This window comes from Paroedura picta, chromosome 3 (assembly GCF_049243985.1).
Source record: "Paroedura picta isolate Pp20150507F chromosome 3, Ppicta_v3.0, whole genome shotgun sequence".
NCBI classification, from domain to species: domain Eukaryota; kingdom Metazoa; phylum Chordata; class Lepidosauria; order Squamata; family Gekkonidae; genus Paroedura; species Paroedura picta.
This window is the reverse complement of record NC_135371.1, coordinates 113,904,283-113,931,695: the sequence shown is the minus strand read 5'-3', so window position 1 is coordinate 113,931,695 and position 27,413 is coordinate 113,904,283. Positions and strand designations below refer to the sequence as shown.

General features: G+C 44.7%; 1 protein-coding gene across 2 annotated transcripts; it reads left to right on the top strand.

The window, feature by feature from the left end:
- MAT2B (methionine adenosyltransferase 2 non-catalytic beta subunit) lies at positions 1-25,194 on the top strand. Of its 2 annotated transcripts, none has more exons than XM_077327185.1 (7): positions 1-177; positions 3,369-3,563; positions 4,548-4,662; positions 4,972-5,124; positions 19,005-19,198; positions 22,027-22,140; positions 24,298-25,194. In XM_077327185.1, the coding sequence occupies exons 1-7, from the start codon at positions 16-18 to the stop codon at positions 24,466-24,468; spliced, it is 1,104 nt and encodes a 367-aa protein (XP_077183300.1). In that variant the 5' UTR covers positions 1-15; the 3' UTR covers positions 24,469-25,194. The 2 variants fall into 2 exon arrangements, with proteins under 2 accessions (XP_077183300.1, XP_077183299.1); XM_077327184.1 differs by lacking the exon at positions 1-177 and adding an exon at positions 1,667-1,876.
- The last annotated feature ends 2,219 nt before the right edge of the window (positions 25,195-27,413 follow it).

Sequence of the window (27,413 nt, the reverse complement as noted above, 5' to 3'; positions counted from 1 at the left end):
TGAATTAGCGTTTTGATGGCAAAGGTCGCCTCCGCTGTCTCCTCGGCAATCCCTTCACTCTGGAAGCAAAGTCGAGGGACAACCGCCCGGGGCGAGTTTGTCGCTTTGATCAAGCCTGGAGCTTTGCACTGGTGCTGCTTAGTCACAATGCCTGAGATGGTGCTCCAAGGAAATTGGGTAAGTTTAAAATCTTATCTATAAAATCGCAGAGGGCCGTGATTCCTTATGTGCCGAATTAAAGAACGAACAAAGATGTTTCTTGTTTCTTCAATATATTTGACCAGACGAAATGCGAATCTAACTGAAAAACCAGACACGTAGAGTCCAATTGAGCGTTTCTTTCTCTCCCCACGCCGCTGTAAATCCAAATAAACTTTCGGTTGCGTTGTGCAGTTGCCTCCTAACCAGATGAAAATACATACCCGTTTATATTACTGTATATTTGGAGCACTTTAAAATATAGAAATGTATGTGTGCAAGCTACACTGAACTTTTCATTTGGAAGGACCCAGGCAAAATAAAAACGTGCTTAACTTTCTGCAAAGTTTGGTGCGAGTTTGCTGTAGCAGGTCGCGCTGCTGCTGCTGCGGCGGCGGCTGCTGATTCTCTGCATATGGGGCGGTATCCCTGGAGGTTTTGCTGGGGAGCTGCGCTTGCAGATCATGGCAACAGCCATTTAGACGAGCGTTTCACATTTCTTTAATGTTCCCAGAAGAGGTCTTTTGAGGTCTCTGTTGTTCAGCCCTCCCATCACAGCCTAAGCGCGTTGAGAGCCGTATTAAATTTAGTCCTGTGATAATGATGTTTGCTGTTCGTGAACTACGCTACTGTAGTCGGGGTTTTTCGCCCGAGTTAGGGCAGCCTTAAACTTCGGTAGGGTTGCCAGGGGCTCAGGCCACCGGCAGGGAAAGACGGCCTGCGAGATTCAGGCTGGGAAAAACCTAGAAACTGGGAGTATCTGGGGAGGACAGGGAGCCAGGGAGTTACAATACCAGAGTCTACCCTCCAAAGCAGGTTTAGTCACCTGTGGTCCTTCAGATGTTCATGGACTACAATTCCCATGAGCCCCTGCCAGCATTTGCTGGCAGGGGCTCATGGGAATTGTAGCCCATGAACATCTGGAGGACCACAGGTTGACTACCCCTGCTCCAAAGGATCCGTGTTCTCAAGCTGAACTGATCGCTGAAGTGTGGTAATGAGCTGTAATTTCTGGGGATCCCCAGTTACCCCCTCCCCCGGGAGGCCGCCTGCAATTACGGGTTTTAATTGCTTGCGTTTTCTGCTGCTCCGGGTGTTCCTTGGCGCTCAGAAGTACTTTTGAAGATTTACTTCCCAGTAAACAGTTACGCGTACACTAAATTGATTCTTAATATATATATGTGTGTGTGCGGCTCCAAGGCAGGTAGTGAGTGCACATAGTTTCGCTTTGAAATGTTATCTTGTTAATCAGTTCTCAACTGAAGACCAAGCAAAAAACAAGCCCTTGCTCCCAGCCCACATCGCCAAATAAGGCCTTTAACAACGACGCCCCGATCAGTACAGCTGGCGTGCAGCCCCTTTAAGAACCCAGGACTCGTGCATGCTGGGAGAGACATTGGTGACTCTCGGGGACGCTTCGGGCTCAGCCAATGAGCGGCCGGCTAGTGCCGTTTTCCACGGCTGGCTCGCGCCTCTCAGCCACTCCTCCGGGGGCCGACGAGCCAATGAGCTCGCTCGGGTTGAAAGGTTGCCGCGGCTGCCGAGGGGGCGTGGCCTAGGACTGGCACAGTTCGACTCGAGCGCTCGCGTAGGGCCGCCGACGGCAGGAGGAGGGATGGTCGGGTGGGAGAGCGAACTGCGGATCCGCTTCAAGCCGGGCAGTTGCTGGCTCGAGGAGGTGAGACGGGACGGGGATGGCTCGCGCGCCCCCTTTCCTCCGTGGTAAACAACTGGAAGCCACGCCCCCTCCTTCCGCTTCTCTTCCCGTTCCCCCGTCCCGTCTCGAGCTGCAGTCAGGGCGGCTTCCCAGGAGTAGCTTCTTATTCCTTATCTCCTCCCCCCCCTCCCCCCCCCCCCAGGATAGTGGGGCTGAAGCACGGCGCTGCTTCCGAGGGAGGGATTGGGCTCGCCTGCAGCTCTGCGCAGGTTTGCCTGGGAGGAAGCGCCACAGAGCCCACTTCCGAATAAGCGTGCCTAGAAGTGGGCTGGCCGCGCCCTGGCAGGGGAGTTGGCTTGGCGTGGCCTTGAGTGGATTTCAGCCGAGGCCTCCGGGTTACTGAGGCTGCCGGCCAAGGGAGCTGGCGCCGTCGCAAGCTTGTTTATCCTTAGAGCGCCACGTGACGTCGGGGGTTTTCTGGCCGACGGCGACGGATTTGATCCCCGCCCCGTAGGTGGCGGCCCATTGGGCACTTCAGCAACATGCAACCAAAAAAGAGGTGCACTTTGGGTGGAGACCTAGCGGGCATTTTTTCAAAAGTGCTCCAAAACTTTATAGTAATCCAGATAGTTGAGAGCAAAAGAGAATAAATATCCAAGGCTCCGATTTTACTTTGTGTTTACTTTATTTATTTAACGTAGAGAGGTTTTTTTTTAATTGCTACTACTAGAAGTAGAAATCAGTTACTTTTCCTTGAAAGAACGTTTATTTTTCTTCTTAATTCCTGCCCAGTTGCAGAGCTGCAAGCACAGTTTTGAGTAAGGGCTTTTTTGGGTGGTAGCCCTACCCAGTTTCACAGTTACAGACCTTGTTTTGAGCCAATGTTTTTGGTGACCATTGGTCGGCTGATACATGAAACAAGATGCTGGACTAGAGGGACCATGAGTGTGATCCAGCAGGCCCTTTAATCTTGTCACAAGCTTAATTTTGCAAGTAGTTGGGTTGATCTTTTTGGTGAAATTTTTTGGCATGTGTATCGATTCTTAATTTGACTGTGATCACACCAGTTTCTTTTGAAGCAACACATACAAGTTACTTTGGGAAACAAAAAGAAACTAGAGCTTTTAACATTTGGGGGCTGCAGTCTATGTTTTTAGATCCTGGAAGTCAAAATGTTGGTAGTAATATGCTAGGGAACCTCCTCTTCATAATTATTTTATGTGTTGTCTTCAGTACTATTGCTTGCATACATTGGTAGTTTTCACAGGTGGGAGGGATTTTCATCGGTGGAGTATGATTGCATCTACTGCTACTGCAGCTGAAAATACCCCACTGAAATGCTATTTAAGGGAAATAGAAAGATTTCCATGAACAGCAATAGGCATAGATCTGCTCCAAAGACGGAATTTCACACCACACTACATATATATTATTGGAGTTTCCAGTTTTATGTGACTGCTACATTTTTGAAATCAGAAAAAATATTTAATAACGAGCTTGTTTGTTTTTATAGGATGAGATTGATATCCCAAATAGACGTATTTTGATTACTGGTGCCACTGGGCTCCTTGGCAGAGCAGTATATAAAGAATTTAAAGCAAATAATTGGCATGCTGTTGGCTGCGGGTACACTAGAGCTCGACCCAGGTTTGAACAAGTTAACCTCCTGGATGTTGCTGCTGTTCATAATCTCATCCAGGATTTTCAGGTGAGAATTGTGGAATGAAAAGAATGGCAGGTAAGATCTATGTTGATGTGAAGGTATCTGTGTTTTTTAACTAACTTTGTTTCTCAGTGTGATCAAGTTACACTAATCGTTATTGATGTTCTTTAGACATTGTTTAATGCAGCCCTGGAACTGTATCCCCTTGTTTTGTTGAGATAATGTTCAACTTCATGTAGAGTGCTTGTAATGTAATGGTTAGAGTGTTGGATAAGGATCTGGAAGACCCAGATTCGAATCCCCACTCTGCCATGGAAGCTTGTTTGGTGATTTTGGGTCAGTCATATGCTGTCAGTCTAACTTACCTCACAGGTTTGTTATGGGAATAAAGTAAAGGAGAACTTAGTAGAAATTTCAGGTCCTAATTGATGAGGAAGGGGGATATAAATAGACAAATGTATATTTCTTGTGCTGATAGCCAGCTATGTTAAATTTGCATATTGGATTACTTGTACAGTTTTTTTTACTAGAAATGCCTGGAGTTGATAGACTCGTGCAGCAAAGTAGTCAAAGCAATAACATCTTTCTTGACTGTATTTATTCTATACTAGTGAGAAAAGAATTGTTTCCTTCAGAGTGTACTGTATATAAATACACTCTGGGATAACCACTTTAAAATAATACTGTAAGATTCTCAATTAGAAAATAATCAGAAGGGTCTCTTGTGTGATAATACATATTCATTATGGAACTCTTGCTGGATGTAATCTTAGATAAATGAGACTTTCAGCAAAAAAATACATTCATGTATTGTTTATAAGTTTAATGTAAACCGCCCTGAGCTTCTGGGGAGGGCGATATAGAAATATAATAAATAAATAAATAAAAGAAGACTATATTGTTTAATAAGTCATAATGAATGTGGTTTAGGTGCACACTTAAATAGAATCTTGGTTAAACTATTTGGATGACTTGACTTGGTACAAATGCTTGTTCTGCATTCACTAAAAATGGATGTTTAATTTCCAGCCTCATGTGATAGTACATTGTGCAGCTGAGAGAAGGCCAGATGTTGTAGACAGTCAACCAGATGCTGCTTCTCAGCTCAATGTGGCTGCTTCAGGGAACATAGCAAAAGAAGCAGGTAAATGTTCATGGATGCAACTACTGTCAGGATGCATCATTATTTTGTATGGCATTACATGTATGGACAAGTACAGATAGCCCTGTTTGAAGGAGCTCATTTTGAGAGACATGTGTCACCTCAGTATTTAGATGTAGCTTGAGCAGTAGATAGGCGTGGCAAGCTGCCCCCAAAGAAAATTCTGGACTAGAAGGATCTTAGACTGACCCATGACAGTATTGCACAAATTTATTGTGTGCTAATAGGAGAAAAGACATTAACAGCCATGAATTTATGCTTCTTTAAATTTTTGTTTCCATTTTATCCTAGCTGAAGTAGGAGCATTTTTGATCTACATTAGTACAGATTATGTATTTGATGGAAGAAATCCTCCATATAAAGAAAATGATGCACCAAATCCCCTAAATCTGTATGGCAAAACTAAGCTAGAAGGTGAAAAGGCAGTTCTTGCAAGCAGTGATGGTAAGTGTACATTTGTAGGTAATTAACATTTTTGATATGTCTCAGGCTATAATGTATTATTTATTTATTGAATTTTTAGAACGCCACTCCTGGAGACACTGGCTCATGGTGGTTTACATAAATCTAAAAACCCATAAAAACAATAAGACCCCAATAAAAACTCAATATGGTGGTAAAAAGATAACAGGATGAAAACACTAGACCCCCTGTCCATCACATCTAACAATTGCAAATACCCAAGGGTGCAGCTACAGATATGTAGTCGGCTTTACAGGCCCGTGCGGGGAGGGAGCAAGTCTTCCTACCCAGCCTCGACTGAATGCCTGATAGAAGACTCTCCATCTTATTGCCCCTGCGGAACATTGAAAGCTCCGACAGGGCCTGCAGCTCTTCCAGGAGCTCATTTCACCAGGTTGGGGCCGGGACCAAAAACGCTGTGGCTGACACCAGGCACACCTGAGGACCAGGGACAACCAGCAAATTCCTGCCTGTGGACCAAAGAGCACTGTGAAGGGCATAGGGAGACAAGCAGTTTAAAAAGAATAGGGAAGAGGCTGTAGCTGTTGTGATTAATGAGATTTTGCAACAGAGGCCATGTGGTAAGCCAAGAGGAGAAGCATTTTAAAAAATGCATCTGAGGTGTAGGGGCTTGAATAGCTGTTGTAAGAGAAAGAATTGATGTGGGTAAGGGTGGCAGGGGGGTAGATGAAAGCAATAACACTTGAAATCCCTCCAAAACAACTTGGGAAGCATAGTTGTGCTATGCAGATCATATTTCTTGTAACAGTGACTATTGGGGTGCACTTATATAAAATCCGCAGAAAGGAAATGATATAGGAGCACCATGATGTTCAGTATGTCTGTTAAATCTTTTCGCTGAGTAAATTGTTCTGCAATACCATTGTGTATAGAAATATCATTGTGTATAGAAATATGAAAAGTGAAAATACCACTGAAAACTGGTATTAAAAATGGTATTATACCTCCCTGACCATAAGTCTGAAGATGAGCTTGATATGGCTGAAAATCTGTTGTTGTTGTTAGGTGCGAACTCGTGTCCGACCCATCGCTACCCCACGGACAAAGATCCTCCAGGCCTTCCTGTCCTCTACCATTCCCCGGAGTCCATTTAAGTTTGCACCTGCTTCAGTGACTCCATCCAGCCACCTCATTCTCTGTCGTACCCTTCTTCTGTTGCCCTCAATCGCTCCCAGCATTCGGCTCTTCTCCAGGGAGTCCTTCCTTCTCATGAGGTGGCCAAAGTATTTGAGTTTCATCTTCAGGATCTGGCCTTCTAAGGAGCAATCTGGGTTGATCTCCTCTAGGACTGACCGGTTTGTTTGCCTTGCAGTCCAAGGGACTCACAAGAGTCTTCTCCAGCACCAGAGTTCAAAAGCCTCAATTCTTTGACACTCGGCCTTCCTTATGGTCCAACTTTCACAGCCATACATTGCAACTGGGAATACAATAGTCTTGACTAAACACACTTTTGTTGGCAGGGTGTTGTCTGTACTTTTTAGGATGCTGTCTAGATTTGCCATAGCTTTCCTCCCCAGAAGCAAGCACCTTTTAATTTCTTTCCTGCAGTCCTCATCTGCAGTCATCTTGGAGCCCAGGAAAATAAAATCTGACACTATCTCCATTTCTTCCCCATCTATTTGCCAAGAATTGAGAGCGCCGCATGCCATGATCTTCATTTTCTTGATGTTGAGTTTCAAGCCAACTTTTGCACTCTCCTTCATCTGCATCAACAGGCTCTTTAGTTCCTCTTCGCTTTCTGCCATTAGAGTGGTATCATCTGCATATCTGCGGTTGTTGATATTTCTTCCTGCTATCTTGATCCCAATTAGTGACTCCTCTAACCCCGCCTTTCTCATGATGTGATCTGTATATAAGTTAAATAGGCAAGGCGACAGTATACAGCCAATCAGTGATTCCATGCTCAGTTCTCACTGTTGTTTCTTGACCTCCATATAGGTTTCTCAAGAGACAAATAAGATGCTCTGGTATTCCCATCTCTTTAAGAGCTTGCCACAATGTGTTGTCCTCCACACAACCAAAGGCTTTAGCATAGTCAATGAAGCAGAAGTAGATGTTCTGGAACTCCCCAGCTTTCTCCATGATCCAGCATATGTTGGCAATTTGATCTCTAGTTCCTCTGCCTCTTCTAAATCCTGCCTGTACTTCTGGAAGTTCTCGGTCCACATCTTGCTGGAGCCTAGCTTGTAGGATTTTGAGCATAACTTTGCTAGCATGAGAAATGAGTGCAATGGTGCGGTAGTTTGAACATTCTTTGGCATTGCCCTTCTTAGGGATTGGAATGTAAACTGACCTTTTCCAATCCTGTGGCCATTGTTGAGTTTTCCAAATTGCTGGCATATTGAGTGTAGCACTTTTACTGCATCGTTTTTTAAGATTTTGAATAGTTCAACTGGAATGCTGTCACCACCACTAACTTTATTGTTGCTCAGACTTCCTAAGGCCCATTTGACTTCACATTCCAGGATGTCTGGCTCTAGGTCAGTAACTACCCCATTGTGGTTATCAGGGATCTTAAGCTCGCTCTTGTATAGTTCCTCTATAATTTTGCCACTTTTTAAAAATCCCTTCTGCTTCTGTGAGGTCCCTACCATTTTGGTCCCTTATCATATCATCTTTGCATGAAACATTCTCTTCATATCTCCAATTTTCTTGAAAAGGTCTCTGGTCCTCCCCATTCTATTGTTTTCTTCTATTTGTTTGCACTGTTCATTTAAGAAGGCATTCTTATCTCTTCTAGCTTTTCTCTGGAATTCTGCATTCAATTGGGTGTATCTTTCTCTTTCTCCCTTGCCTTTCACTTCCCTTCTCTCCTTAGCTATTTGTAAAGCTTCCTCAGACAGCTATTTTGCTTTCTTGCATTTTTTTTCTTTGGGATGCTTTTAGTTGCTACCTCTTGTACAATGTTGCGAACCTCCATCCATAGTTCTTCAGGCACTCTGTCTATCAGATCTAATTCCTTAAATCTATTCAAGGAAATCTGAAATCTGAAAATCTGAGAGATGGCTAAAAGAGAAATTGATGTAATCAGGGACTTCAGCTAACCTCATTGTGATTCGGTAGCTGAAGAACTTACATCAAAAATAGATTTCTTTGATGCAATGAATGATTGCATCTTAACAACAATGAAACAGGCAAAAGGAGACAAGTTTTGATTTGATGTTCTGTGGTACCCAAGATAGGTGCAGGTATTGAATCCTTTGAGGACTGTGGCCAGAGAGCTATCAGATTTCACATACGCACACAGTCTAGTACAATTACATCATATTTCAAAAGAGAATTTTAAAAAGAGAGATTACTTATATAGAAAGGAGACATTTGGGAAGGGTCAAATTATTGCAGAAGCTTTTATGGTTGTTTAAAACTAAAACAGTAGATACTTAGATGAAATGTACACCACAAATTATAAATGGTTCTATCAAGCACTCAAAAGTAATTGAAGCTATAAAAAGCAGCTTTTCCTGTGAAAGGCAGAACTCCTTAAATGGGAACAGGAAACAAATGTCAATGAACTAAGGGAAGAAAAAACAGAATTTGAGTGTAATGTTGAAGATGCTAAAGCAAATTAATTTTTCCATGATGCACAGGAATTCATCCAGGGAAGCAGTTGAAGCAATAACTGAAAGAGTATAAAAGAATTGCTGAATCAAGATATTGCAGAAAACCCGGATGAATTCCTTGTTCACTGGAAAATGTGAAAAATATATCCATGTTTGAAATCCCACTTTTGCTTAGTGCATTTGAGTTTGTCTTGAATTGAGGGGACAAAGGATTAGATCTATCTGCTGTACTTAAAAAAAAAAGTCAGAACCAACATCAAGAGTATTTTATCTACAATCATTCTCCTTACCCTAAAGGACTGCAAAGAAAGCAATGTGGTGCTGATTTTTAGAAAGATAAATGATAGCCGGTGTAAGAGCTGTCCCAGGTAAATTTGGGGGAAATAATATTAATGCTAGAGTTATCCTAGATCAGTGGTTCTCAACCTGGCGTTCAGGGACCCCTTTGCGGGTCGAACAACCCTTTCACAGGGGTGCGGCAGGGCAAGCAGCTTGGCGGGGGGCACCATCCATACAACAGCCTTGCGGGGTAGATCGAGATAGAGTGCTTGTCTGTCTGGAGCAGCAGAAAAGAGCAAGATGGGCATGGTGGGACAAGAGGCAGAATTGAACTGAGAAACCCTGGGAAAAAAACAATTTCTGTACAATCACAAACAATAGATCACGCCATTGTTGAGTTTCAGCTTAATTTCTGTGAAAGAACACTTGCATTATTTTATGGGTGGGGATCACCACCACACGAGGAACTGTATTAAAGGGTTGCAGCATTAGGATGGCTGAGAACCACTGTTCTAGATGAATGAATCTTACTGAGGAACAATGTTAGTTTGCTTAAGGGAAGTCGAGTTCCCCTAGTATGTTGAAATCCTTGAGCAAAGGTGAAGATAGAGATGAGATAGACTTTACTAAGTTTTGTCAAAGTCTGCTACCAATTTACTGAGTAAATTTAGTAATTGTCTTATCACAAGCCTTACATTAACAGTGTAAGGAATTTGAGTTGAACAGTATGACAGCCATTACAACTAATTATTTAGAACTAGTAATCAAGCCCGCTGTAACTAATACAGCGGGCGCTAGGTTAGGGAGCCCCCGGCAGTCGGGCGGAGAGCGGCTGCCGGGGGCTCCCTTGGCCGTTGGCCTGACGCGGCGAGAGGCACTTTGCGCCTCTCGCCGCATCAAGCCGCCGGGCAGGGAGCCCCCGGCAGACGCGCTCCGCCCAACTGCTTTGCGCCTCCCGATGCATCAGGCCGCCGGCAAGGAGCGCGGCTCGCAGTTGCTTCCTTGTCGGAAGGGTGGGAATCGGCCGGGCCAATCGGCAGCCGCAAAGCACCTGCCGATTGGCCCGGCCGATGGTCTGTCCGGAGGAAGGGGCCAATCAGGCCCCTTCCTCATCACGGACTAAGCCCGCCCTAACTACTCCCACAAAGCGCTTAGCGCTTTATTTAGTCCGCGGCGCTGCGGGCGTGTTAAGGATGCTGAAAATTACATGGGATGTCATTGAAGTGGGTGAAAGGATGATGACATGTCAAAACATACCTAGTATAAAAGTAACATAATGCTCATTGCATTAAAAATTCCCCTAACCACATATACTATGATGAGATCAAAGTTGGTAGTAACAATGCAGAAGGAAGATCTTAGGAGCTGGAATTATTTATTTTATATTATATTTATTGTATACCTCTCTCCCTTGCAGCTAAGAGCGGTTTACATTGGAACGTTAATGAGCCAGCACAATATACTGGACATCTTGATTAAAATATATAATCTTAACAATGGGAATTTGAGTCAGAATTAGAACAGCTTACTATTAACAATTCAACAATAGAACATTTGAGTTCAGCTGGTGAGGGGAGTGACCTCTGGGCTCCGGTTGATGGTATATTTGTTTACTTGTCTTGACCAAAATCTTGATGGAGGAGATCCAGTTTCCAGATCCTGCAAAATTGTTGTAGCTCTGGCAGGGCCTTGATGTCATCTGGAAGTCCATCCCGCCAGGTGGGGTCAGGACAGAGAAAGCCCTGGCTCTAGTTGAGTTCAGGCACGCTTCTCTGGGACCAGGGTACAAGAGATTAACTAAAATATTTATTTATTTATTTTACTTGGATTTTTATACCGCCCATTCTTTGTAGCTCTGGGTGATTTACATAGAACACTGCATAAATTTACATGGAACACTATAACAATCTATAACAGTTTTCAAAATAACATCACAATTCCACAGTAGCAATTACAACACAACATGAATAACAACGCTGGGGCAGTCAAATTGTTCAGTCATGGCAGGGTGTCTGGGGGGGGTGGGACCAGCAGGTGTTCTGAGTCGGTTGGCCTCAAGCGAATGCCTGGTGGAGGAGCTCTCTTTTGCAGGCCCTGTGGAACTGTGGAAGTTCAGGCAGGGCTCTGATTTCCTCAGGGAGCTCGTTTCACCAGGTAGGGGCCAGGACTGAGATGGCTGTGGCCCTTGTTGTGGTCCGACGTGCTTCTCTGGGGCCAGGGATCCGCAGCCAGTTGAAGGTGGCGGAGCGTAAGGCTCTTTTGGTGGTATAGGCAGAGAGGCGGTCTCTCAAATACACTAGGCCCAAACCACGTATGGCCTTAAAGGTGATTACCAAAATCTTAAACTTAATCCAGAATTCAACTGGGAGCCAGCCAAGTTGTTGGAGTACTGGCCGGATGTGGGATCTCCATGATGTTTTAGTGATAATCGCAGCTGTAGTTTCCAGATCAAAGTTAAGGGTAGGCCTGTGTAGAGTGAGTTGCAGAAGTCCAGTCTAGAGGTGACCGTTGCATGGATCACTGTGGTTAGGTCCTCGGGGTCCAGGTAGGGCGCTTGTAGCTTGGCTTGGCGGAGGTGGTAAAATGCCAACCGCACTACCTTTGTGACCTGGGCTTCCATTGTAAGGGAAGCATCCAGGATCACGCCCAGGTTCCTGGCGGAGTCCATTGCTGAGAGCTGCACACCATCCAGGGTGGGCAGGCGTGCTTCCTCCCATGGCCCCTTCCTACCCAACCACAGGACCTCCGTCTTGGCAGGGTTCAGCTTCAGATGCCTCTGCTTGATCCATTTTGTCACTGCTTCCAGACATCTGACTAAGGGTTCTGGGGGAGAGTCAGGGTGGTCATCCATCAAGAGGAAGAGCTGGGTGTCATCCGCATATTGGTGGCAACCCAGCCCAAACATCTGTACCAGCTGAGCCAAAGGGCACATAAAGATATTAAGATAGGAGAGAGGACTGCTCCTTGTGGGACTCCACATGTGAGCTGGTGCTGCTTAGATACTCTCCCATCGCTGCCCTCTGTCCATGACCCCGGAGGAAGGACATCAGCCATTTAAAAGCTGTTCCCCATATCCCAGCATTGGCTAGGCGGTGAGCTAGGAGCTCATGATCTACTGTGTCAAACGCTGCTGACAGGTCTAATAGTATGAGCAGTGCTGACCCGCCTCGATCTAGCTGGCGTTGGAGGTCATTTATCAGAGTGATTAGCGCTGTCTACCCCATGTCCAGGCTGGCAGCCCGATTGGAATGGGTCAAGGGCTGAAGCTTCCTCCAGGAATGCTGATATTTGATCTGCAGCAGCCCTTTTCAACCAACTTCCCAGAAACACCAGATGCAAAACAGGGCGATAATTGTTAGGGTCCTGCAGGGGAATAATTATGAAATACTTCTTGAAATGTAATCTGCCAGAGAAACTGATGACAAATATGTTTATGGATTTGTTTCTGGAAATAATAATACATTTTTTCTATCAAGCTGAATTCAAGACATCCTTATTGGCACAGCTTTCTATCCATTCCTTCCCTGGTTGACTCAGTGTAGGTAAAAATGGACTTTAAAAACAATAATAGAATTTTAATAAAAACATTAAAACTGTCTCCTAATCAGTTTGAAGAGGCTTATGATGGTGAGTGGGTTCTCGGGCAGGACTGACAGGACAGCTCTGTTTTTCAGGCACTCCGGGACATTTTGGCTTAAGATTTGGTAACATGGTAATGATTCAAATTCCTGGAAGTCTTCCCTTTAGAGCACAGATCCCAAGCCTTTTTGAACCTTTAGGCTCCCTTGGAATGTTGAGAGGAAGCAAGGAGAACCAAATACAATACCTCCCTCCTCCGTTTGCAGAATAATCACAGAAGGGGCATAAAAAGGGATGATGGAAACTTCATAGGGTGGAGCAATATAAAGGAGGAATAAAAAGAAAGCCTAAAGGGAGGAATGGAGTTGCAAGTCTCTTGTATACCAATCCTAATGGTCGTTTAGTCATTGTACCCCGTATTGCACTTTAAAAAAATGAGAATAGTCAATAAGCCCTGCCTTATAATTTTCAAAACATTTAGTGTTCACTAAACGGACGTACTAATGGTATTATAGTGCCCACAGGCACCACATTGAGGAACTATGTTTTAAGGCATCTATTCCAGTTTATATACCAGTAAACATAGAAACTGTGCAGCCCAAGTATTTTCTGTTAGGTGTACTGCTGATCTTTAGTACAGATGGTCTGGAAGTCAAGACTTCTACTCAATGCAGTTGAGTGACAACCTAAACAGGTCGACACAAATGAAATAAGCTTAAGCCTATGCAGGGTGGAACACAATTTTTAAAAAAGTGCCACTGTTTATTAATCAAGTAAAAAATGCAAAACTTTTAGCATAGCCTCAATAAAATCCATACATACGAGTTTCGGTATTGACGCATTTATCAGTGGTCAGGCATGAAATAAAATCAGAATACATAAAATATGCATTTAATACAATAATTGCTATAGCCAGTTGGCTCCTTTACATTAAATATATATTTGGGATACTATGGATCTATAGTCAGTTCTGTGGGCCAGAAGGCCAGATAAAAGTATTTGAGGTCTTTAATGTTTCAAAAACAGGCCCTGGTCAAGACAAGCACTTTCAGTGTTCAAGTGTCTTGTAAATCAGGAGCCAACCTTAATCAAGAGTATGCGGAGATTAAATGCTGTTACTCTGAACCTTTTTTATGCCTTGGGTTTTTAACTTGATTAATAAATATTGGTACTATATTTTTCTTATTGTATTCCATCTTATATAGCAGTGGTCCCCAACCATCGGGCTGCGGGTCCCTCTCCCCGCCCCCCCCCCACAGTGAGAAACTTCCCAGGCCGCAAGCAAATCGGCTGCCAAAGAGGCCAATTAGCTTGCGGCCCAGCAAGCTTCTTTTTGCGGGGGGGAGGAAAGTGCGGCCGCCGGCGCAAACGCACATGCGCGACAAATCCGCACTTATGCCAAGCGCGGCAGTTTCGCTGCGAGGGGGAGAAGAGGCAGGTGCGGCCGCCGCCATGCCGGCGACACAAATGCGCGTGTGCTGAGCTGCTACACGTGCGTTTACGCCCCCTGCTGACGGAAACACATGCGTGGCAACTCTGAGCATGCGCATTACTGCCCCCTGCTGGCGCAAACACGCATGCATGGCAACTGTGCATGTGCGTTTGCACGGCGCCCGAGCCACTGGCTCTCCCCCATTCCCGGAGGCGGTCCTCGACCACAAAAAGGTTGGGGGCTGCTCTCTTAAAGCATAATAAGATAGATTATTAATGGCTTCGGTTTTAAGATTGTGGTTTAGAATTTCTCTGTTGGGTGCAGGCTGTTGATTCTCTTACGTGGGATACCTCTGTTGCTAACCAAGCTTTGTGGGAGGAGATTACCTGTCTCTCCTTCCTCTGGTATGTGTTTGGATTAAGTAAAAATTGCTTTCCTTCCTTGTGCCTATGGATATTTTGGCTTGGATCCAGATTAGACATTTCTGCATGGTCTAGGATTTCCATGCATAAAATGCAATTTTTCTGCCTCCCACATCAACCTGAAAAGGCCACTGAATCTTGCTTGGAAGAAGAGGTCAGTATTTTGGCTGCATATCAGGCTGTTGTTTGGGGGAGGGGAGCACAAAAATTGTTGGAGGTAATCCTTAATCTCCCAGAAACATTGGGCAGGATCCAAAAATTTAGGATTTAGCTTCTCCTCCCCCCTCCCCCCGCTTTCTTCCTCCCTTTGATCTTTAGGATGAATAATGAGGAATAAATAGGAAGTACTGTCTACCTTCCAGAAAAGGAATTCTTATGATTTAGAATAGCGGTCCCCAACCTTTTTAAGGTTGAGGACCGCCTCCAGGGGTGGTGAAGAGCCGGCGGCCCGGCCGCTGCGCATGCACATGGTGGTGAAAATGCACATACACATTTTCACCACCAGGGGTGCTAACGTGCATGCGTGTTTGTGCCCGCCAGCGGCTGCGCTTGCGTCTTCCCCCCCAGCTCTCACAGCAGAAAACTAGCTGGGCTCTTTCACAGCCTGGTGAGCTTCTTTCTGCGGGGGGGGGGGGGAGAGGCAGGTGTGGCGGCCCTTCACCGAGGCCTTCGCGTCCCGCTAGTGGGCCTCAGACCACAGGTTAACTACCCCTGATTTAGAATATCTATAGTAGAATTAGTAGTGGTTTGGAAAGCTAGCAAAGTTGAATGTGCAGGTGGCCAAGGGTGTAAAATGTGATGTTTGAAGTGGAAGATCGGAAAGTGTGATGAAATCCAGAAAAAGAAAGGAAAATAATAAATAAATGAAAAGTTAATTTGTTCCTATACAGATCCCGGCCCATTCAGGGCTAATGCCAGGCAGAGTCTGAACAGACAGGCTAAGAAGGGGTGGGACAAGGGGAAGAAATGGAGAGGGAAAGGCTGGTGGTATTAGAGTCGGTCTGAAAGGAGTCTGAGGTGAGGGAGTCTAGTGAGAGACACTCAAGCAGGAAGAGCTTGAAACAAAAATCTGAACTTAGAGAACAGTCTCATATTCTAGAGACAGCTCTAGAGAACCAATAAGGGGCAGGCTGAAAAGGAGATTTGGGGAAGAAGGCCAAGCTCTGATGCCTGTAGGGGAAGAATCTTCTGGGGAAATAACCCTTCCTAGCCCATGTTCTGGGGGACGGGAGCACAAAAATTGTTGGAGGTAATCCTTAATCTCTCAGAAACATTGGGCAGCATCAACTCCAGTGAATGGCTGATCTTTTCCCAAATGGAGTATGTCCTAAACCCATTCCAGTTCAACACCAACCTACTCTGCTCCCATACAGCCAGCCTGAGTCAAATCATCCTCTTCTTTCGAGAGATGGAACAGGTGCTGGACTCCACCATGCAACCAGACTGCAAGGGGATATCAGTTCTCCCACGGGTCTGGGCCTAGGCAGACAGCTTGTAAGTGGGCATTAGTGAGAGATTGCATACTCTCAACAAAGAAGAGTATAAGATGGCCTGCATGTGTCACCCCCACATCAAAAATAGTGTTGCCCTCTATAACAGTGGTCCCTACCCCAGTACTGGTCCATAGATCAGTCAGTACCGGGCTGCGGCTCAACCTCGCCCTCCTCCCCGGGGGCTGCCCTGCCACTCTGCTGCCGGCTCACCTTTGGTGCTCTCTGGCAGCTGCCATGGCTGGGGCTCCCCTTCAGCGTGGCACTGTGCAGCTGCTGCTGGCAGTGCCCCCCAGCGAGCGGTGGGAAGTAAGGGGCGCCAGTGGGAAAGCAAGTGGAGCAAGGGTTCAGGCGGCAACATCCCTTGGCAAAATACTAAACCCCCTTGGGCCTCAGTAAAATTGTCAAGCGTTGACCGGTCCCCGGTGATAAAAAGGTTGGGGACCACTGCTCTTATAACACAGTTTGTTCAGTGGAAATTGTGAATGTGGCCAGAAGTAATAGCAGGTGGAAGAAGCTGGGAAAGATGGAGGTGGATATGTGGTCTGATTAGAGAAGAGTGAGACAGAATCCCACGAATCCTGGCACACAGGAGTATTATATGATCAGATCTTACTAGCATGGCCATCAATCTTCTGTTCTCCCACCTAGTAGAGTCCAGTTACCCAACCGTGGATTCCCACCATACCAAGTAGTCATATCATTGAATACCCAGCAAGCCTTTCATACAGAGTTACCATGTCCTTTCCATCTGCCTGTGTGCAACATGATTACAGGGTAGGGCCAAATTCTCCCAGGGTGCGCCCATAGTCAGTCACCATGCTGTGGATCCATGTTGTAAAGACTGGTCATGTTCCAGACCCAGCGGGTCTCCTATCTGGTAGCACCATGATCTTTCAGTCTAAATGTAAAATAAATAATAAAATGCAATTACAGGGCATAACCAAATCATCTTGGAGTGTCTGTTTTTTTTTTTTTTTAATCATCACATTGTTGAAGACCCAACAGGCCCTATGTCCAGAATTGTTGTCGCCTTTCCATCTGTCTGTGGGCAACATGTTTATGGGGTATAGCTAATTTCTTCCTAGGGTGTATTCAAAGCAGAGCTTGCTCAAGTCCGGTTGTGTAGGGTTGTCATGATTACAAAGCATGTCTAAAAATTGTCCTGAGCTGTATTGGGGGGGGGGGGTATAAAAAATCTAAGAAATAAATATAAACAAATTCACCTGGGATGTGAGCTCACCAAGGTCCACGATCCCGGACTATTCAGAGCTTGGGGAGATGCACACAGTTGCAGTTGTGGACTCAGAGTTGTAGTCACATTTTTGTTTTTGGTATTGGCTGTAGATACGTTTATATATTTACTTACTGGTTTTATATACTGCCACCTTGCTGTTGAGCAAGCTTAGGATGGTTTGCAGTATAACATATAAAATCACAATTAAAAGTCATAATTAAAAATGGCCAAAACAGTATTTTTGTGTCAAATTATTTTGCGGCATGGAAAATCACTGGATGATTTTTTTTTCTTTTAGTATATGAGGTACTTCTCAGTGTACTTTTAATCCTGAAATGAAACTTTTTAAATTTGAATCTCCACAATGCACTTAACTGACTCTTACTGATTGAGTGGTAGAACAAGTCATCAAACAGTTGGTCCTTGAGCAGCTAGAAGAGATGGCTGTAATTACTAGGAGTCAGCATGACTTTCTCAAGAACAAGTCATGTCAGACTAACTTTAGTTACTTTCTTTAAAAAAAGAGATACTTTGCTTGATCAGGGGAATATTATGAACATAGTTTACCTTGATTTCAGTAAGGTTTTGATAAGGTTCTGCATGATATAATGGACAAGTTGGTAAAAAGTGGTTAAAAGGTAAAGGTATCCCCATGTGCAAGCACTGGGTCATGTCTGACCCTTGGGGTGATGCCCTCTAGCGTTTTCATGACAGACTCAACACAGGGTGGTTTGCCAGTGCCTTCCCCAGTCATTGCCGTTTACCCCCCAGCAAGCTGGGTACTCATTTTATCGACCTTAGAAGGATGGAAGGTTGAGTCAACCTTGAGCCGGCTGCTGGGATTGAACACCCAGCCTCATGGGCAGAGCTTCAGACTGCATGTCTGCTGCCTTACCACTCTGCGTCACAAAATGTGGTAAAGGTAAAGGTATCCCCTGTGCAAGCACCGGGTCATGTCTGACCCTTGGGGTGACGCCCTCCAGCGTTTTCATGGCAGACTCAATACGGGGTGGTTTGCCAGTGCCTTCCCCAGTCATTACTGTTTACCCCCCAGCAAGCTGGGTACTCATTTTACCGACCTCGGAAGGATGGAAGGCTGAGTCAACCTTGAGCCGGCTGCTGGGATTGAACTCTCAGCCTCATGGGCAAAGCTTTCAGGCGGCTGCCTTACCACTCTGCGCCACAAGAGGCTGCTTACAAAATGTGGTAGGGATCCTATTACTGTAGGTGAATTGAGAAGTGGTTGACAGATCACACCCAAAGTGTGCTTGTGAATGATTCATCATCTTGGAGAGGAGTGACAAGTGGAATGCCTCAGGGAATCTGTCCTGAACACTGTGGTTCAACATATTTATGAATTATTTGGATGAAGGAATAGAGGGGGTGCTTATTAAATTTGCAGATGACACTACAGAGGAGATGACTAAGCGGTGATACAACCATCTTCAACTTTATGAACTTAGGCACAGTGTGACTGGGTGGTCAAGAAGGGATGTGCCAGTGTTTTGTCTCTTGTGGCCCTTCCTTGCATACCCAGGGAACTGCTAATCGCCACTGTGGATGGTAGGTGAATTTTCTCCAGGCCAGGGTGAATTCTGGAGATTTGGGAGGGGGGATCAATTGGGCATGAAATTTGGATCACTGTGGATAGGTAGGGAGTTGTGAATTCCTGCATTGTGCAGGGGGTTGGACTAAATGACCCTTTAGAACCTTTCAGCTCTATGATTTTATGTGTTGTCATAGGTCAACTATGGTATGTTTCTTTTTCCCTTCAGAGTTAGGTTTGGGAATTTCATCATATCTCTTAACATCTAATGTGCATTTAAACCTTTTCTCTTTTAGATGCTGCAGTGCTTAGAGTTCCTATTTTATATGGAGAGGTTGAAAGACTGGAGGAGAGTGCTGTGACAGTTATGTTTGATAAAGTGCAATTCAGTAACAAGTCAGCCAACATGGACCATTGGCAACAGAGGTTTCCTACCTATGTAAAGGATGTAGCTCACATTTGTCGACAGCTAGCAGAGAAGAGAATGGAGGTGAGGACGTATTTATTTTGTTGTTAGATTTATATCCCACTACTCTCCAAGGACTCGTGGCGGCTTATAGTAATAAAACTTCATAATTAATGAAAACTCCAATAAAACCCCCAACAAACCATCCCAAGATTGGCAGCTGAAAAACCTCTTAACTTCTGAACAGACTATCCTGGGGATGGGGTCCAAAGATGTAAATACCCAGCCTGGGGAGGGGCCACATTGATCTTGACCTTGACTTCAACCCAAGACCTGGCGGAAGAGCACCACTTTTTAGGTTCTTGGGAACTGTGATAGCTCCGTCAAGGCCCTCACCTCTCCCATGAGCTCATTTCACCAGGTGGTGGCCAGGACTGAGAAAGCCCTGTCTGTGGCCAGGTGTACTTCCTTAGGGCCAGAAACCTTCCATAGATTAGTACCTGCAGAGTGAACAGCTCTGCAGGGAGTTAAGGTGACAAGCGGTCCCTCAGATAGTTTGGGCCCAAGCCATGAATGGCCTTAAAGGTCAATACCAAAACCTTGAACCTGATAGCTGCTTGAAGCCATCAAACATCCCCCTGCACCAACCACTGAGTCTCTAGTTCCCTTTCTGTATTAAGGATGGCAGGAAGATTGCGGCAGAATAACGAGATCTTATCTGCGAAAAAGCTCACTAATGCCTCACAGCCAAGTGCCAATTGATTCCTCTTTTGGTGCCCCTCCTCGAGGATGGTGAAAGATCAAACGACCCTAAATATTTGGGCCAGGCAAGAGCTTGGGAATGCAAACTCTCATTTTCCACATTAGCCGCCATCTCATAAGCATGCGATAAGATGTTTTTGCCATTTTGTCACGAGTCTTCCTCCATACTCACTCTAGCGGTCTCACTTCCTCTTCCTCTCCCTTAGCCATTATCACTCCCTGTTCTTTTCTTGTCTAATCTCCTCGCCCTGCTATATCTTCCTTGGTCCATAATTCGTGGGATCCCCAAACCCATCTGGACCCTCCTTCCAGTCTATCCCCACCCCTAAGATCCCCATGGACAGAACCTCCCCTGAAACCTAGGCCTAACATAATAAATACTTGCACTGACCTCACCATTCCCACCCTCCACCTAACCAACCCTCCCTCCCCACCACATCTAATTAATACAGATATAAAAACTACATCCTGCTGGGGGGTAACCCAGATCTCCCTCTAAGGGACTCTCTGGGAACTCCCCAACAGGTTCCTAGAGCTCTTTTCCCTTCCTTCTGTTCGTTGTTCTGTCCAGACCTTCTAGGGCAGGCTATGCCTGTTCAGTGGCCACATTTCAGATCTCTGCCACTAGATGGCACCAGATGTTGCAAGTCCACATACAGCGCCTTCACCTTCCAATCTGTTCCCTGCAGCTTGTGCAAATTAATTAATTTGCAACTGTTTTTATAGGCTATATATTACAACAAATGGATACATAGCACACCAGAACACTCTGTACCAGTTACACCTCCAAGAAGCATATTAGTTATATCCAGGAATAAAAAAGGCATGTCCAGGGTTCTAGGATTTGCAACATGGTATTGACTAATTCAAATTAAGTTTTATGAAATAAGACTTACAATGTACAATATACAATAGTAACTATATGCTGGTGGCAATTTTTGGCCTGTCTTAATGTTTAGCATTGATTACTTTCTTTCAAAACAATAGATATGTTGACAATCAGATGGAAATTATCAGGTAGAATTAAGATAGTTGTGGAGAACGTAAGAGTGCACTCATTTTGCCTCTGAGCACACAGCCTATACTACATTGGATTGCCATCAAAAAGGCAGTCTTTCCGAGTGTCTCTACCCTGTCCCCCAAATAGTTCAATATGCTTCACTTGGTATTCCTCAGTTATAATCACAGAAACCAAAGTTGGAGCTTTACAGTATAGCACTTGGTATACCTTGTTTTGGAAACCCTTCCTCTCATCATGCTCACAAGTTTCTGGGATCTACAGCATTTTTGGATCCTGGGCTAAAGTAGAAAGGTTTGTGTTTGATACTGTTCATACTAAATTCTCCTGTTAATCTAAATATACATAAGCAGAAACTTCTCAGCAATTGCTGTTAGCTGCCTACATTAAGAACTTGGCATTTAATTTTTACAGCACTTTTCAAAGAGAGATATTAGTGCTAAATGCATCAGAAATTCACACAAAGCCATTTCCTGTGTTGTTTATATGCAAGAAATTGGAATGACCATGAACTCTGTTGAAGACAACACATGTATACAATGGTGATCTTTTACTATATATTCCTAGATCAATAATATATGAAATGGTCTTTTCTAATGGCTAAAAATTAATTGTCAGAATTCTTAGAATACGCTGTGGAACTTCAGTTGTAGTTAAGCTATGAAGCCGAATAAAAGATATTAGGCTAGATGGGTCTTGTGTGCAACCAGAACTTTTATTATGTATAGCATTTGTTTGGAACTGAACCATAGACTGAGCAGCATGTGTGTAGTTCCATGCAGTGAAAAGCTTCAAGCAGGAGGAGACAGGGAACATCTTGTATACTACATGGTTCTTCCTGGTACATCCCAACTTACTGTTCACTAATGCTTGCCATTAACAAGATGCCCACTAGCTCACAAGTTGTTCATGCATGCAGTAATCATTCCATTACAAATGGCCTGGGGCTAAGGTACTCCATATAAATATGTCCAATACTTGAGATCTCAGTTGACAGCCCTGTTTAAGAAATTACTTTTTACATCAGATTTCAAGGAATTTCCTCCAGTATTGCTTTAGGATATCTTCTCTCTGAGCTCTTTAACTGTATAGAGTGCATTAACATCTAATTATCCTTTTTTATTTTGCGTAGGATCCATCTATAAAAGGAATATTCCACTGGTCTGGTAATGAGCAGATGACTAAATATGAAATGGCATGTATAATGGCTGATGCTTTCAATCTTCCCAGTAGCCACCTTAGACCAGTAAGTAAATCCTTTTCTCCTCTTAAACACAAAGAAAACTAAATTGCAAATCATATTGCATTTATTCCACCTGCTGTCATAAAATATTACCATTAGAAAATATCAGTCTTTGCATCTCAGAACATTCTACACCATAAAAACAATCTACTGAAGTTTCTTCCTACAAGTTTAAGTTGTTCCATTTAGTTAATAAAAATGGTGGATGTAGGCCCATTTTGGATCTAAGGAAATTATTTATTTATTTATTACGTTTATAGTCCAGCTTCCTCCTTGGAGGGACGCAAGGTGGATTACATGGAAACTCATGAAATTCCATAAATCTTCAATCTTAAAACCACCCACCTCCAGATGGCAGAAAAGTAAGGAGAGAAAGCCTTCCACCACCTCCACAGCATCCACAAAGGGTTCGATTGATAACATAGAGCAGGGGTAGTCAACCTGTGGTCCGTGGACCAGTCGGTACCGGGTCATGGCTCCGCCTCATCCTCCTCCCTGGCTTGTGCCTCGGGGGCTGCCATGCCACTCTGCTGCTGGCTCGCCTTTGTTCCTCTCCAGTGGTTGCCATGGCTGGGGCTCCCCCTCGGCATGGCACTGCGCAGCTGCTGCTGCTGGCAGTGCCTCCCAGCAGGTGGCGGGAAGTCAGGGGTGCTGGTGGGAAAGCAAATGGAGCAGGGGCTCAGGCGGCAACGTCCCTCAGCAAAAGACTACCCCCCCACCCCTGGGCCTCAGTAAAATTGTCAAGCGTTGGCCGGTCCCCATTGATAAAAAGGTTGGGGACCACTGCTCTAGGGGATACATTCCAGATTTCCTGGTCAGGAACACTTTTCTGTGCGTTTCCCCATTTTCCTCTACTGGTCAGAGTTACAGGAAAAAATATTTTACCAATTAAATAGATTGCTTTCTAATAGCTCCCTTTTGGCTTGGCCAGATCTAATTTTTAGAGCTGTTATGCCCAGCAGGCAGGGGCTATGCACAATTTCCCCCCACCTCGGATCTGCTGGTGCAGGGACAGCTACTCCACAGTGATGTGGCAAAGCTGTATTTGTCAGCGCAAGGATATGACCATAAGATATTATTTCTCCTTAGGGGTGCAAAATTCAAGCCCATAAACCCTCAACTCAGTAGGCTTAAGGCAGGAAATGGACTTGATTTGAGTCTGTAGGGTGGCCACCTGGCCAACAGAATAAACATTTGTTAAACATTATGCCCTGGTGGATGTTCAGGTGAGAAAGGAGGCAGAGGTAGGCAAGGCTATTCTGCAAGCACTGTTCCAGTGAGAGACTATTCCCACCAAGTACCTCACTAGTGGCCTCAATATGGGGTTGCACTAGAACACAGATGATGAAAAGAGAGTTATACTTACCTGTAGCTGTTTTTTATTGTCTTCTGTGCAGACACATTCGCTCCCTCCTGCTCAGCTGTGATGCCATGCAAGGGGTCCCATAGCAACTTAGTGGGAACTGAAGGAAAGGATGTGCTTGCCATTGGTGCACATGATGTATTGGGCGAGAAATCCCATGCATGTGTAGGATCCATTAGAGGCAAGGCACCCTCTCTTCTGAGTTTGTAGTTAGAAAGTAAATGTATAGGTGTGGTCCTAGTGTGTGTCTGCACAGAAGATTTCAATGAACAACAGTTACAGGTAAATGCAGCTCTGTTTACCCCCACACATTAGTATGGAAAAATACTTAAGAATATATGATGATGTAATTCTTCCAGAAATTCTAGTTGCGAGTAGAGCAGTGATCCCCAACCTTTTTATCACCGGGGACCGGTCAACGCTTGACAATTTTACTGAGGCCCGAGGGGGGTAGTCTTTTGCTGAGGGATGTTGCTGCCGTCATCTGAGCCCCTGCTCCGCTTGCTTTCCTGCTGGCACCCTTGACTTCCCGCTACCCACTGGGGAGTGCTGTCAGCAGCAGCTGTGCAGTGCCATGCCGAGGGGGAGCCCCAGCCATGGTGGCCTCCGGAGAGCACCAAAGGTGAGCCTGCGCCAGAGTGGCAGGGCAGCCCCCGAGACAGCAGCCGGGGAGGAGGACAAGGAGGAGCCACGGCCCGCTACCGACTGATCTGTGGACCGGTCCCGGTCCCTGGACCGGCGGTTGGGGACAGCTGGATTAGAGTATGTGTCTCATTCTGTCTTTTTTTCTTTTTAAGATCACTGACAGTCCAGTAGTGGGTGCTGCTCGTCCAAGAAATGCACAACTTGACTGTTCTAGATTACAGATGCTGGGCATTGGACAGCGAACTCCATTTCGAATTGGAATTAAAGAATCTCTTTGGCCTTTCCTTACAGACAAGAGATGGAGACAAACTGTCTTTCATTAGTTTGCAAATAGCTTGGTCTATTATGGAATGAGGCACTTTTAAAGGATTGGGGAAGAATAGTTTTGTATTGAATGTTCTATGTTTCAAGTTCAATTCATTCAGGTAAAAATATGGTCTTGCACTAGTGAAATGGTTAAAGAGGCTAACTGGCAGAAAAAGAACACTGAGATGATTTTTTTATCCATATTTGTTACTGGCTAGTGACCAATGACTATTCCAGCCATCAGTAACTGTTGAGATGATGTATTTCCTCATAGCTGAAACATAGAGTTGATGTTTATATATTTACCTTGCTATTCTGAATCTCCCTTGAAATTTATATACCTAACTGGCAAAAAGCACAGTTTTTTTCATCATTCTTGAAGTATACTAATGTGATGGAAATCCCGGGGTTTCCTTTGCTTTGCTTGAGCTATGATCAAAATGTTCTAAAGCAATGCTTTATTTTTGCAGGTAATGTGTAATTTTGATGCTTAAGAGAATTTCATAATGTTCTGCATTTCAAAACTCTTGCAGCTTTGTTTATATTTGTACAGAACAGTTCACATACCTCTCACATGTATGCACATGTTCACATGCCAATCTGGAAAGTGAGACCTTTATTTTGTTGTGATAGAGGCATGAGATATGTATGTTTTCCCACCATTTTTCTTGCTGTTGTTTATCTTAGCCATTTGGATCCTGTAGAAACCAGAGGGGGTCTCAATAAAGAACCTGTTAACACTTGGTATTGGAATCGTCATTGTTCAGGAGTGATGAGAGAGTGATAGCAATAGAAATACCATAGTTGTAATGCAAGAGGACCTGGCAATAAAATCTTCACAATATGTACAACCTGGAACAACATCTCCCTATGGTGCAAAGAGACTAGAGATTAAATTCATAAACTTATGTACAGGTCTCATTTTTTATAATAACCTTCTGTTGCTATCCCTAACCCAGGCCCTTCACTTGGTTTTATTTTTATACCACTATTTAAATAAGTCCCTTTGAGTAGTGGGCTGTGAACCACCTACCCATACCCTCTACTCTAGGAATTTGTGGCACCATGGATTTATTTTTATTTTAAAATCAGAACCTTTTTTTCCCTCCTTGTTCTTACAGAGTTTGCTGTGGGTTATGTATTAATGAGAACACAGAGGTCAAGAGCATTACACACTACATTTTATTCACTTGGTTAGCATGACATTGAATGCCTTTGTACTCTATTATGTGATCCAAGTTATAAAAGAACTAGAATTTAAGCCTGCTGTTGCTGAAATACAGTGGGCGCTAGAAGGCAGAGCTGGGTGTGGGTGGGCCAGCTGTATTACAGCAACAGCTTTGTCCTTGGCAGCTGGCGGATTGCAGTGGCGAAGCTTCCTTATGTCTCGCAGCATACAACCCAGCCGCCTACCCGTCGCCTGCCCAAAAGGAGCCCACGCTACCATACCCTGGCTCCACTCACCACCACTGTCACCAGCACCTCCATCACGTTCCCCCCTGGCTCCCCACGGGCCTTGGAGGTTGCTCTGAGAGGCTGGGGAAGGCTCCCCCAGCTCCCCCCCTCCCTGGCGAGTGGGTGGCTGGGGCGGCCCTGGGAGCAACCACTGCAGCCACTGAACACAGATCTTGATAGGCTTGAGAAGTGGGCTAAACTAAATAAAATGAAGTTCAATAGGGACAAATGTAAAGTTCTGCATTTAGGTAGGAAAACATATACACCAATATAGGATGGGGAAGATGTCTCTTGGCAGTAGCATGTGCGAAAAGGATCTAAGAGTCTTAATAGACCACACATTGAACATGAGTCAGCAGTGTGATTCGATGGCTAAAAAGGCAAATGGCTGTATCAAATGGAGTATTGTGTCCAGATCACGGGAGGTGATGGTACCGTTGTACTCTGCTCTGTTTTGGCCTCACTTGGAGTACTGTGTTCAGTTTTGGACACAGTTTGGACAGTTTTGAAAAGGGATGTAGAGAAACTGGAGCATGGAGGGCAACAAAGATGGTGAGAGGTTTGGAGACCAAGACGTATGAAGAAAGGTTGGGAGAGCTTGGTCTGTTTAGCCTGGAGAGGTGACAACTGAGAGGGGATCTGATAACCATCTTCAAATATTTAAAAGGGTACCATAGGATACTCTCTTGCCCCAGAGGGATGGACCAGAACCAATGGGGTGAAATTAATTCAAAAGAAATTGTCTAAACATCAGGAAGAAGTTCATGACCAGAGCAGTTTCTCAGTGGATCAGGCTTCTTCGGGAGGTGGGTTCTCCATCTTTGGATATTTTAAATCAAAGGCTGGATAGCCATCTGATGGAGAGGCTGATTCTTTGCAGGCTCAAGGGGATGGCTGGTTACAGTGGATGAGCAATAGGGATGTAAGCATCTTGCATAGTGCAGGGGGTTGATTCCATGATTCCATGATTCTATGAAGTGACTCCTCCTTCAAAGGCGCAAACTGCATGGAAAAGGGCCCTACCTCCTCCTTTGTCTATTACTGGCAGAAAAGAAGCTTAGAATGCTGTGATCGCCCAGCAACAGCCACTGAGCTTCTACAGCCACTTCATTTATTGGGGGGGGGGGGGCGGAGTTACTCTCAAATGTATTTTTTTAGATTGTAGATTTTTATGCAAATCTGGAGTATTTTTGTGGGGAGGGGCTGTAGAAAGATACGTCTTGTTTATTCATAGTAGCAATCACCAGATTTAAGTATTTTCAAATTTGTCTGAATTGGCTATTAGAATGTACAAATGACATCCTGCAAGGTCTGGTATGGAGCATCTAATCCCCCACCCCCTCAATTTCCTCTTTCCCTTTCCTGCAAGCCTTCATAGCCTCTCATCTTTTCCTGCTTTCTTTTTCCACCTAACAGCCAGCCAACCTTATATGCCCTTTGTCTTCAGTGTTCCCTCCGGCCCTCAGCAGCCTCTACATAGGGGACTTGTGGAACAGTTGTGTGGTAC

Bases quoted from the DNA above. Each gene is read 5' to 3' on its own strand.
- MAT2B (XM_077327185.1), top strand. From the start codon at position 16: ATGGCAAAGGTCGCCTCCGCTGTCTCCTCGGCAATCCCTTCACTCTGG. The intron at 3,564-4,547 runs GTGAGAATTGTG...TTTAATTTCCAG, and splicing joins ATCTCATCCAGGATTTTCAG to CCTCATGTGATAGTACATTG. The intron at 5,125-19,004 runs GTAAGTGTACAT...TTTCTCTTTTAG, and splicing joins AGTTCTTGCAAGCAGTGATG to ATGCTGCAGTGCTTAGAGTT.